Source organism: Neolamprologus brichardi, chromosome 4, assembly GCF_056152115.1.
Source record: "Neolamprologus brichardi isolate AB-2024 chromosome 4, ASM5615211v1, whole genome shotgun sequence".
In the NCBI taxonomy this organism is placed as follows: Eukaryota; Metazoa; Chordata; class Actinopteri; order Cichliformes; family Cichlidae; genus Neolamprologus; species Neolamprologus brichardi.
The window spans coordinates 4,935,771-4,948,659 of NC_142107.1; the positions used below are offsets into that span (position 1 = coordinate 4,935,771).

General features: G+C 41.6%; 2 protein-coding genes across 2 annotated transcripts; one reads left to right on the forward strand and one right to left on the reverse strand.

Annotated features, from left to right (window-relative positions):
* slc2a6 (solute carrier family 2 member 6) lies at positions 1-7,754 on the reverse strand. The gene is made up of 8 exons (XM_006798028.3): positions 7,383-7,754; positions 5,633-5,904; positions 3,597-3,693; positions 2,609-2,708; positions 2,217-2,410; positions 1,923-2,098; positions 1,450-1,745; positions 1-375 (listed from the first exon to the last, which is right to left on the reverse strand). The coding sequence occupies exons 1-8, from the start codon at positions 7,425-7,427 to the stop codon at positions 65-67; spliced, it is 1,491 nt and encodes a 496-aa protein (XP_006798091.2). The 5' UTR covers positions 7,428-7,754; the 3' UTR covers positions 1-64.
* Positions 7,755-8,595: 841 nt separating this feature from the next.
* ptx4 (pentraxin 4, long) lies at positions 8,596-12,765 on the forward strand. Its single transcript, XM_087840405.1, is given in 4 exon segments — positions 8,596-8,777; positions 9,778-9,956; positions 10,193-11,214; positions 11,493-12,765. Coding segments are annotated over 4 exon segments (2,010 nt in total). The 5' UTR covers positions 8,596-8,651; the 3' UTR covers positions 12,176-12,765.
* The last annotated feature ends 124 nt before the right edge of the window (positions 12,766-12,889 follow it).

Consider the following 12,889-nt stretch of genomic DNA (forward strand, 5'->3'; position numbering starts at 1 on the left):
CATTTTTCTAAGACCCCCATGCCTGTTTTATAAGTACATCATGTGAATGAGACTGATGCAGGCCTCAGCTGGACCGGTTGATGGTGAACGTGCGTCCCGTCCTGAAGTAGTTCTCTATTTCCTCCAGCGAGCGCTTGCGAGTCTCTGGGATGCACACAGCATTGAAGAGCAGGGAGACGACGCACACCACCGTGAAAAGCAGGTAGGGCACATACAGGCCGTACGTGTCCACTAAGTGTGTGAAGCCGTGCGTGAGCCCGAAGGCTGTCAGCCAGCTGACGGTGACACACACACCAGAAGCTTTACCCCTGGCAGCCAGTGGAAGCACCTCTGACATTAGCAGCCATGTGATTGGACCCCATCCCAAGGCGTATCCTAGGAGACAACCAACAATATGATAATAAAGCTAACAGCCCACATTAAAGAAGATGACATCATGAGACAATGAAAGCAGCAGACGCCCTTTGTCAGGCACAGCACAGAGACAGCATACTTTAGGATGTTCAGACTGGGACATTTCTTTAAGGTGTGATTAACGACGTCTGAAAACAAAACCCCTGAAGGGAAGAAGCACAGTACAGCATGCTAATGCTACAACATATAAATCATTGGGGGTTTTCTCAGCTGAGCAGGTGTGACAACATATTTGTCCATCATATTTTTATGAGGATATAATGTCATAGCCTGTTAATGAGGCTCCAAGAGCTAAATGTAACAGAGCTGATGATTTAACACCTCTGATGCCTGACAGGTTACTAAGTTTCTCCTCTACAACCCATAAAAGTATACATGTATTTGTTTAAATGCTAACTTATTTGTTTATGGCGTTTGTTACCAAGCAGTAATCTCTGCTGCTGAAAAATAAAGCTGATGCTTAAGTGTCAAAACCTGCAGTTCCTTAAATGGCCACTTGAGGCTGACACTAGAAAAACAACAACCTAAAAACCCCAAACTGCTCAAGTCCATCTTTGATATACAGTCATTGGCGCCGCCATAGCAAATTCAACCATATTGGCAGAACTGATTTTTCAGGTACTTTCAGTGTATAATCTTACAGATAATATGACTTTCTGCATGGTCGAGTTTTTAACACTGATAAGCAGGAGTCTATGTCTGTGTGACGCACTCAAATACTTTATGGATGCAGCTTGCAAACCAAGGTTTTTAGCTTTCCGATAAGTTAAAATTTTGTCCAAGTCATTCTGTAACTAATGTTATGACAATCTATCCCTTACTCGTCAGCCTGTTATAATCAGAACCACTGAGAAGAACCATGTGGTCAGTAAGCCATAGATCACAAGTGTACCAAGTGTCATACTTGTCCATCCAAGAGCTGCTGAGCTGTTTACTATAGCGGGAGACTCACAGCTTCCCCCTTGGCACCTCTCACTACCACATCACTGACTGCCAGAAACAAATAATCAAGTATCTGTTGCTTTCAGAACTCACCAAATATAAACACCACGGTACATATGATCGGCAAGATGCTCCCTGCAGTTTGGGCATTGCTCATAAAAGTGCTTCCAAAGTCATTATGGGAGGTGTAGTCCAGAGCGGTGTGGTTTGGAGGAGCAGGGCCAGGAGGGCAAGGTGTGGTGTGAGAAACCATGGTGAGAGTCAGAGTGGACAAAAACATCAGCATGCTCGATGTGTACAGCAGAGCCTTGCGTCCTGCTTTGTCCATCAGAAAAGCTGCCACGGCAATAGAGCAGAGGCGCAGCAAACCCACGATGGCAGCACCATACCTGGCAGATACAGAAACACAGATATGGAGTTTAAAGATGAACTCGATGTGTTTCGTGATTATTCTTGAGTTTCAAAGTCAATTTAAATGATTAATTAGATGTATCATTTACTACTATTATCATTAAAGCACAAAAGGCTAAAAACAATAAAATCCACATGGGAAATAAACCACCAACCTGGGTGGCAGGGGGACATTGCTCTTTTTAAAGATGGGCTCCATGTAAACCAGGATTGGTGTGATGCCTGTCATCTGCTGCAGGAAACGCATCCCCACTGAGATCAGGATTGGCTTGTAGTAGGTTGGTGTTCCCAGCTGAGACCATGTGATTTTGGGCTGTGTGTCGATGCTGTGCTGCATTAATGGAGTTACAACAAATGTGTTAATGTCTATGAACCCTGTAGGATGTATACTGAGGTGTCTCATATTCATCTCCAATGAAACCCAGTAAATCAGCTGCTTGCCTATTTACCTGTACGGCAAGGAGCTCAGTCTGGACGTCATACTGATTTCCCCTGAGCCAGCGGAGCACCCTCTCAGCATGCTGCTGCCGGCCCATTGAGAGGAGCCTTCTGGGGGAGGAGGGCATGAACGCCAGCAGCACAACCATCAACACAGCTGGCACCTCGCCTGCCACAGCCAGCCACCTCCATGGCACCACCAGACCTGTCCATTGGATACAAAAAAAGAGAGAGGCAGTTTCTTTTTTAAGATACACAACTTAAAACATCACAAAACACGGTTTTATATGAGAATACCATTTAAAGCAAGAAAATTAAGATGCACAACCAATTTTAGCAAATACAGCTAACTATGTATAAAGCTGGCATAACTGGGTATGCTCCAGCACTGGTTTGTTCCTACCAAGAGCATAGAGCACCAGGGCCCCAATTACAGATGTGATCTGAGGGCAGGAGCCAAGAGCTCCTCTCACTTTTTGGTGGGAGATCTCTGAGATGTAAACCTGCAAACACACATAATATTACAGTTGCATAAAGTCAACTAGTACAAATTCAGTGAGTAAGTCAAAAGATGCCAGTAATGTCCCCAAAAAACAACTCAACTACACTGAGATGACTCACAAAGACAGTACAAGCACACTTGCTAAATAAGTTATTCAGCATAAAAGGAAATCTGGAATTCATGTAAAGTTTACATGTAATTTGTGTTACGTAAAATGTAAAATATTCAGTGAAATTTACTTGACTGATATACATTCAGTTTATATCAAGTGCATAAAGTTTAAGTGTTTAATTAAATATGTAAGAGAAGAGAAGAGAAGAGAAGAGAAGAGAAGAGAAGAGGCGCTTACCATTATAATAGTTATGTGTAGTTTCTTTAGTATGTGGAAATTCTCAAAATTGTTTTAGCTCATGCATCCATGCTCTGTGGGTCTAGGTGAGATTCAGTACTCCATTTTTTTTTTAACTTAACAATATTTCCAGCTTTACAGGACACTAGATTTTTCCTTCCTGACAAACCCGGTTGCTCTGATGATGCAAATTTACTTTAAGCTCACTTGTCTTTTCAGTTCTGCACTTGTCATAAAAGTAACCAATGGTGTAGCTTATCCCATTAATGAGGGACATGTTAGACAAACTATGTTCATGCTTTCTCACACATGACTTATTCATTTTAGTAAGAAGTGACTGTCTATCTAGTTTTAATGCAGTGTTTTTAAAACTGGATGAATTAACTGCAATCTCTTAATACTTTTCTGGGAACACTGAACACTTTTGTCAACATTTTTATAGGATGCTGTAGTCAGGTATCCATATACGTATTAGGGACTCAGAGAATACAAAAAATTATAAATAGGTTTTTTTAAGCTTATATAACCATGGTTACCTACAGGAATGGATGCTGCAGTCATCCCCGCGGCAACGCCATTTAGGAAACGGCCCACCTGGAGCATGGACAAGTTTATAGCTCCTCCCATCAGCATGTACCTGAGACACACATACACAGTTTATTCATTCAAAAATAAATAATCTACAGTGTAATATTCATGAAAGACATCACCAGGTGCAACTTAGCAGACCTAAGCAATGCTGCCAAGACAAGAAGATTACTCCTGGCAATCCTTCCAAATAAGCCATAATTTTTCAGCCTTGCTTATTTAACATGCTGACTGAGGCCTGTCTGAGGTTTAGCTCTTGGGTTTTTTGCAGTTTCTCTGAGCAGTGGAGTTAATCTGCTGAGACATTCACTCCGGGGATGGTTGTGGCATTGTGTTCTTCTTCTTCTGCTTTCATAGAGGTGTTCCAATCTTTCATCTTTGTAATGTTAACCGTCTTCGTCCCTCACTCACACCACACAGTACCGCCATACTTGTCAATGCTCTTGTCACATCTCGTCTGGATTACTGTAATTCTCTTCTCTATGGTTTACCTCATAAATCCCTCCATAAATTGCAGTTAGTTCAAAATACAGCTGCTCGTATTATTTCCAGAACTAGATCCACTGAACATATAACACCTGTTCTTAAACAGCTCCATTGGCTCCCAATTCACCTCCGTGTCAATTTCAAGATCCTGCTTCTCACTTTCAAAGCACTTCATAACCTTGCTCCTCCATATCTATCCGATCTTCTCCATACATACTCGCCCTTTCGTACACTCCGCTCTTCTTCAGCTTCCCTTCTGTCTGTTCCACCTGCTCGCCTGACTACCATTGGACTCAGAGCCTTTAGTTGTTCTGCCCCGAGACTTTGGATGCACTCCCACTAGATCTCCGGACCAAACACTGTCTCACCACTTTTAAATCCCGTCTCAAAACTCATCTATTTAAAATTGCATACACCTGATCTGTCTTAGGCCATTTTTACGTTGCTCAGTTTTTATATTTGTTTTTATACTTTTATGACTGTTTATGTCTAAATTTTATCTACCATGTTTGCTATAGAGCAGTACGGTGGCACGGTGGTTAGCACTGTTGCCGCACAGCAAGAAGGTCCTGAGTTCAATTCCAACATCAGGCCGGGGTCTTTCTGTGTGGAGTTTGCATGTTCTCCCCGTGTTTGCGTGGGTTCCCTCCAGGTACTCCGGCTTCCTCCCACCGTCCAAAGACATGCAGCTTGTGGGGATAGGTTAATTGGATAATCCAAATTGTCACTAGGTGTGAATGTGCGAATGAATGTGAGTGTGAATGGTTGTCTGTCCCTGTCTGTTAGCCCTGCGACAGACTGGCGACCTGTCAAGGGTGTACCCTGCCTCTCGCCCTATGACAGCTGGGATAGGCTCCAGCGCCCTCCGCGACCCTGAAAAAGGATAAGCGGAAGCGAATGGATGGATGTTTGCTATATATACATTTTTCCTATGTTTTTTATGGTATTGTTTACATGTTACTATAAGGTGACCTTGAGGGTCTGAAAGGCACCTATAAATAAAATGTATTATTATTATTATTATTCCAATCTGATATTTATCAACTAATCAAGTCCATTTGATTAATTCATTTGTAGTAACAGCGTACTTAGTGTTTCCACACAGTCGTACGTGCTTTTAAACACACCAAATTAAGTTCTAAGAGTAATGATGTTGTGTTTCCCAGTTTAGTGCATTATGTGCTTTCAGTGGTATTTCAGGTTTTCAAATGTTTAAAGTTGGTATGTGATAGCATCAAAGTACAGAATTTAGAAATAAATGATCTGCTTACACAATATTACCGATGTTATAATATATGCTATAATCTTCCTCTTGTTCTGCTGTCACTATTTCACTATTTATATTTTATTCCTGCACAGTTTGTGTGGAGCACTCACAATTTTGTTGTATGTGTACTATGATAACAGAGCATTTCTATTTTTTCTATTCTATTCTATGCAAATGTATCTGTTAAAAGTGTTGAAGAGGGCTTCATGTTGTGTATGCTGTGACTGAGACCAACCCGATAGTTGAGGGCAACGCCGACATCATTATACTCAGCTTTCGTCCAATCATGTCGTTGAGCAGTATGGCCCCTAGCCCCCCGGCTGCAGCACCTAGGGAGTAGATAGATCCAAACCAGGCGGCCTGCTCGGTGTTCATCCTGAGCCGAGGGTCGGCGTCGGGACTCTGGAAATATGGCAGCACGGGAGACGGGTACACAAGGGAGTAACCAGAGTTGAAGTTCCCCAGGACCGCTGCAAATGCGGCCAGGTACAGTCCAGAGTTTTTAATCTAAGACAAAGAGGTGTGGACACGTTCAAACACAAGATCAACTGCACATATAGAGTTGAAACTGATCTGGATGTTCAGTGAATCAATGACAGGTGTGGAAGTGTACGAGAGGTTTGTGATCTCAACTAATTTAAAAATCAGCATGTTGTCCAGAAAGTAGATATAAGAGGGGGGGGGGGATTATATATAATAGTAAAAATAATATAATATTAATATAAATAATAATGAATAATGAAAAGTATATCTAATATTTAAAAACTATATTTGCTTGGTTGATGTTTTGAGTTTCAAAGATAAATTAAGGATGAGATTATTGCCTGCATGACTGGTGACAGTTCTTCTATTGACTGTAGAATAACTAAAAAGCAGTATTGTGGAAACTATTTTAGATTGAGCGTCTCACAAAATACCGATGGAAGGAGTTTAGGTATAGGAAACAAACCTATGTGAAGCAGTTTTGTTAATTAAAAGTCACATACCAGTAAGAGTTGCAACTCAGCTGGGGTTTTTGGGAGTTACCACATGAAACAAAAGGGTTGAAAAGCAGAAAACGAAAGCTTTGGTATTCAGTTATCATCAATCAGGCCCCTGCCATACAAAAATGTGACAAAACCCATCTTTCTGCACCTGCTCTATTCAAGTGTGCAATCATGTTTGCATTAGCCGTGCATGACAGAAAAGGGAGGTGGGAAGTGTTGAAAGGAGTTAACTTACAGACGAGAAGTCACGCACAGAAAAAAGTAAAAAGCAAAAAGTAATCAAACCAGTTGAACAAATGCATTGAAATTATCAGGTGATTACTTAGTTAAGAAAAGTTCTGTGGTGTTTTCCAGAAGTGGACAAGACACTCTAGATTCACCCTTAACTGAAATATTCTTGAGTAATCAGTTAAAAAAGTGACATAAAGCAAGTTGTCTGGAGTTCACAAACTTCTTGACTTCTGTTTCGTTTTCCTGTTGAGGTCATCCTAAAATGCAACACTGCAGTCAGACTAAGCAAAGCTATGAGTGGTTTGCTTGGAATGGAGAAAATCAACAGCAATGAACAAATCAAAGTCAGAGGATGGGATGTTTGTGTTTCTCATTGAAAGTTAAATCAGTATAGTAACAGGTGGGATTTCTTTCACTCAGGCCAAGTTTTCATTTATCATCAGAGTTTTGAATCACACTGTAAAATAAATCATGCTTTTTATTTTTCACACATGTCAACTTTACCGTCAAACAAAGAAAGATTTGGACTGTTAACCGTCAGGCTGCAGATAGACATCTCCATTCAGCTGCTGCACTGAACGGTTATTTTATTCACATAATTTGCATAAACTCAGAGTTTAAAACAGCTCCACACTATAAACACAGCTTAAAATCACTGTCTGTCTGAAATGAGAAATGAGTTAGACCATAAACAAAGCGATGTAGACATGATCTTATTTCTGCATTAAATCTTTTAAGCTTTTAAAATGACAATCAGTGAGCTCAGACCTTGGATGTTGATTGTCTTGGCAGCAGTGGAGTCACTTCATCCATGTTTCCTTTATGGGAGGTTTTTATAACCGGACTGGAGATTCTGACCGTTGATGATGCTCCGCACGAAAGAAACTGAAGTTGTTGTTTAAAAGAAAGAAAAAACAGATACAAAAATCCACAAAAGCACTGTGTGATAAAACGTTATCACAGTGTGCCAAAATACACTGCACAGCTTTCAACAAAGGACTTAAAAAACAACTAAAAACCAAAAACCAAAAAGAATGAATAAAAGTACAGCCAAGTTTGTTTAAAAAAGAGTACGGCACAGCATCTAGTCTGATCTAAGCATTATCTCAATTTTCTGGTGGACAACGAGCTGTGTAGGGCTTTCCAGGGTGAGACAATGAAATGACAAAGGCACTGACGCTGCATGTGGGACTTGTGGGAGGTCAGAATGAAAGCGAAAGTAAAACCTCTGTTTGCACTAGACTTTCACATGTGGAAAACAGTGTAACTTTTGATGGAACACTTCACTTTAACATGAGCGTGTATTTAAAGTAACATATTGGCATCAATGCAATGAGATTGTCCATGTTTAGCACTGCAGATTGAAGCTGCAGTGTTGCAACTGAGTCATAAGAATTAAAGCAGAAGGGAGGGCTCTGCAAAAGGATTCCTGGATTGGGTCATTTGCACAAAAAGCAGAAGATGAAGAGAGCCAGATCCCCCCAGCAGAATCAAGGGGGAAGAAGAAAGTACAAGCTGCTTCTCCCTCAGCCCACACATCAGGAGTTTTACAGCCACATACACAGTTCACACATAAAAGCCTGCGAACTTACTTCAGTTAACCGAAATCTGTTTTTATGAAAATATATTTTCAGATTGCTGTGTTTTGAGGAAGTTTGTGAAAGCTTTTAATAAATCTAAACTTCATATCCAAAGCTGAATGACCATTTCCAGCACTTTAAATAAAAATAAATGTGCTTTCATAATAACACACTTAATAAATATTGTGTATCCGATTATTACGGGCACTTCATTTCTCTTTTGTGTTTGTTAATTTGTATTTGACAGTGAAAGAGGGAGAAAGACAGAAGCAGAGCACCTGCTGAAGCCATCTGCATTTCCTCCCAGCTCCCCAGTGATTTTGTGGAAAGTGTTGTTTTCACATAGTGTGTTTCAAGACCAACCCTTTTCAGCTATGCCGTTCTCTTCTCCTTCAACTACACATTCCCAGACAAAGACCGACAGCTTGCATCTATCCTTGCTCCACTGCCCAGCACCATGCGCAGCTTCGTGGTGGGCATCTGGATGCAGGTCCTGGTTTACACGCTTCTGCTGCAGCTTCAGACTGTAAAGGTGCAGGGATTTGATCCAGTTTCCCAGAAACTCCAACGACTTAATGAGCAGGTCAGTCTCTTATTACCTATATTGCAAATAATATACAGTAGTAGTTATTGCAGTATCATAAACTCACATTTTTACTTGCCTTTGCATGCATGCGGCTTATTTTAAATGACTTTTTATGTGCTAGTTATATCCTATGCTAACTCAAATCCATCCCTGTTCACTAGTCACAAAAACTGTGGTACTATCATTTCAATATTGCCAAAAATGTTCTTGTTTTCAAAGAATCAGGGCTGTTCTGAAGGTAAAGGAGCTGGGCCCATGGGGAGGTCTCCACACAATCTGAAAATCATCATAATTTTCAGCTGATCCAAAAAAGTTTGGTTTGAAATATAGGACTACAGCCATATGACCAAAAATAAATCAAAATAAAAATAACACCTCACTTGACCTCACTTGAACAAATGTTCTTCCATGTTAGTTTTGGCATTTCTTTCATTGCAGCATCAAAAAGCATCATTGTGGAATTTGACATTTTTGTACAGGAATGACTCAGCATCACAGCAACAGTCACCTCAAGGTGCTTTACTGTATAGTGCAAGGTAAAGACCCTAAAATAACACAGATGACCACTTATGTGCAAGAACTTGGTAACAGCGGGAAGGAAAAACTCCCCTTTAAGAAAGAAACAGAACCAGGCTCAGGACCGAGCAGCAATCTGCTGCTCAGTTGAATGTTGTTGAATAAATGGACGAGAGGGTTAAAAAGAAACACAAACATTTGCTTTTTATTAGTTTGTTTGCTTTTTATGTGACGCTATCAAATTAAAGTTGAATATCTGTTTCGCAATACTGTTTCTCTTCTGCTGTCATACATGTTATTAGTCATGCTGTAAAAGCACTGAAATGATGGAAAATCTCTTGCAGCACCCGATGATCAGTTATCACGACCATGTGACATGTGTTTTTCAGTATTTACTGGAGATTTTCAGTATTTTCCTGACCTTGAGGTCAGTTAGCAAACATCTGCAGAAAGACTCATGAAAATGTTTTTTCCCTGATAGTTCCAACAGTTCCAGGCTTTGACTCAAACTCGTTTGAACATGCTGGACCTGAACCAAAACAGGAGTTCCTTGCAGGCGCTAAAGCGGCGTGTTCAAGCCCTGAATGACCATTACCACCATGTATCACAGGACCTGGAACACCTAAAGCAAAGCACAACACAGGAGATAGAGGATCTCAGGTCAGAGCAACCAGTGGTAAATGTTCTGTTCAGGGAGACTTGAAGGGCTGCACTGAGGCCCGCTATATGAAAAGTAATATTAGTTTTGAACTGTAATTTTTCAGGTCATTCGGCTATTTACATGCCATACATGATAAAATGTAGCAGTTCAGCTTTAGTCTGATACTAAAAGCTGGATTTGAGAAGCAAGAACACAAGAATACTTAATCAAATATTTTCTCACACTGTCACCACAGGGAGACAAACAGGAAGCTTGAGAAGAAAAATAAGCGCCTGATGGTTCGCCTGACTTCAATGGAAAGAAAGTTAAGGGATAACTGCCACCAGACTGAGAAAATGACAGCCGATCCTGATCAGGACTTCTTCAACCTCACTCTAGAGCTCCGAAGTCAAGAGGAGAGACTGGCTGCTCTTCAAATCCAGCGTGATGAGTTACTGATTGGACTAAAAGGGTTGCTGGAATCCCTGAAAAACCAGGCAACACGCTTGGCCCAACTCGAGGGCCGGCTCAGTGAAGTCCTTGATGGGAATGGAAGGCAGAAGATGGGAGGGTCAGGGAAGATGGGAGAGCCTGTTAGCTCCAACATCACACCTCAGGAATACAATGAACCATGCAGAAGAGGTCAGACAAATAGAGGAGGAAAGCGTAGAAGGATTCTGGAAGGACATATCCAACCCAGAGCGCAAGGAAGCAGCCAAATCCAGACGGACACTGATCATGAAACTAAGCCAGACCAACTCCATGCAGCTAGGCAGCCTAAACATTCAAAAGCTCAGATGCCAGAGTCTTATCTACAAATACAAGTCCAAAAGGAAAATCCTAAAACACATCCAGACCCTTCCCAGCCCCAGGCCCAGGTCCACACTTGGGCACAGACACAGCCCTTTCCTTCCCAGCATCAGCATCAGCTAACTCTCCCCAGCATCAACACCACCCACCAGGCTCTGTCTCAATTACAGGGCCAGACTGTTCCCCAGGTACAGCAACCATCCCATTCCCATTCACATCCTGAGGAAACCCCACATTTACAAGACCCCAAACAGCATTCTAGGATGCTGCCCCATGTTCCAAACCATTATACACCAGAAGACATACAGAACAGGACCAGTCCGGGGGCTCTATGGCCTTATAAGCCAAGTGTTAGTGGATGGGATGAAGGAGAGGAGGACAAAAGGCACACGATGATTCACAACTTTCTGCAAATTCCTCTCAAGCACAAGATCCCAGCACAGCCAATTCCTAAGAGGGATGCAACCAGTAAGTAAAGTATCTACTCAGATACTGAAAAAGTCAAAGAAAGAAACATTTCAAAATTGTATCATGTTATCATCGAGTGAAAAGCATCACATTTACTGTTTATAGATTTGCGTAAACCCTCTTTTATCTTTCATGTAACTGTTTTTGCTGTTTAGCTCAGTTTGATGTTGCATTCATACAACATTTTAGCTTTTCCATGCACTGTTCAGTTTGTTCATGTGTATGTGTTGGCACCATGTTTAGATGAATTCGAATGCATCTTCTTTCTCTGTCTGCAGTTTGTAACGTGGACTCCATGGTGTTGTTCCCCTCGGCCTCAGCAGAAAACTATGTCACCTTCTCCCTGAGTCTACCAGCTCTTCTTGAACTCTCTCTGTGCCTGTGGCTTCGTGTGGAGACACCACATATTGGCACGCTGCTCTCCTATGCCACCGATGACAGTGACAATCAGTTAGTTCTTTACGGACATAGGTCCTCGTCTTCGTCTACACCCTTTTCTGTTTCTTCTCCATCCTCACCTTCTTCCTCACCCTCGCTGGACTTTGTCATTAGAGACCCCGTGTATCGTCGTCTCCAGGTGTCACCGCTTCTGGACGCTCACTGACATCATGTCTGTGTCCTTTGGTCCTCTATCCACGGTCGATTCTGGCACTACAATGACCACCTCCTCGCCTCCTCAGGCTCTGACTTCAGGAAGGGTTGGGAGGTTCCCGGAGGTGGATCTGTGGTGCTGGGACAGGAGCAGGACTCTGTTGGTGGAGGGTTTGATCCTGCAGAGGGTTTTGCTGGGCAAATGGCTGGGTTCAGGTTATGGAACCGGGTGCTTAGCCCATCAGAGGTAGAAGGAGTAGTGGCAGGAAGAGGTGTGCCCAGAGGAGTGGTGCTTGGCATGGAGGATATAAAGGAGGTGCATGGGGCGGTGCATCATGTGGCCTGTGATTGTTTAGAGTACTGTGGCTGATGATATAATCAAGGAAAAAAGCAGTGATCATTTAAGCAATTCCTTTTCTTTTTTTGTGCAAAGGTTGTGTTTGTGAATGTAAACACTACCGTGCTATCAGTTTCTACTATAACTACAGCACGTATAGAAGTATTATTATTCATGGACTCTGTAGCAGGGTCAAGCCTGAGACCAGGACAGCTGGAGAATGCCAGAATCCACTCTATGTGATAATGATCATAACTACACAAATATAAAGGATGCTTTGAAAAAGATTTCAAAGTATCCTTACTGAAACAAAATATAATATAATTATAATGTTAAAACTACTTTCAAAACTAGCGCTGTAATAGCGAGTGTCGCAAACTAACTAAGAGACTGTAACTAAGAAATTAGCTCAGTTTATATGCCTACTCACGCCTCCTGCCTTTGCTTTGTGACTCTAAAATTAAAATCTGTACACAGTATGATACATGCTACACATATAATTATTACTTATCACTATTTACCTTGTTTCTTGCCTGTTTTTCTAATAGCCAATGTATCAAGCAAACTGAACTTTAGCAGCTCATGTGAATGTCAATAATGTTGTGTTCTTATGAATAAAGACTCTCCGCTCTCCATGACTCTCCATGAATCCAGTGCTTTCCCTCTGCAAGTGCAAGTCACATTTTTATAGCTAAATCAAATGAAACAATGAAGTTTATGGCATTTCACAAACTGATACCCGTTTCA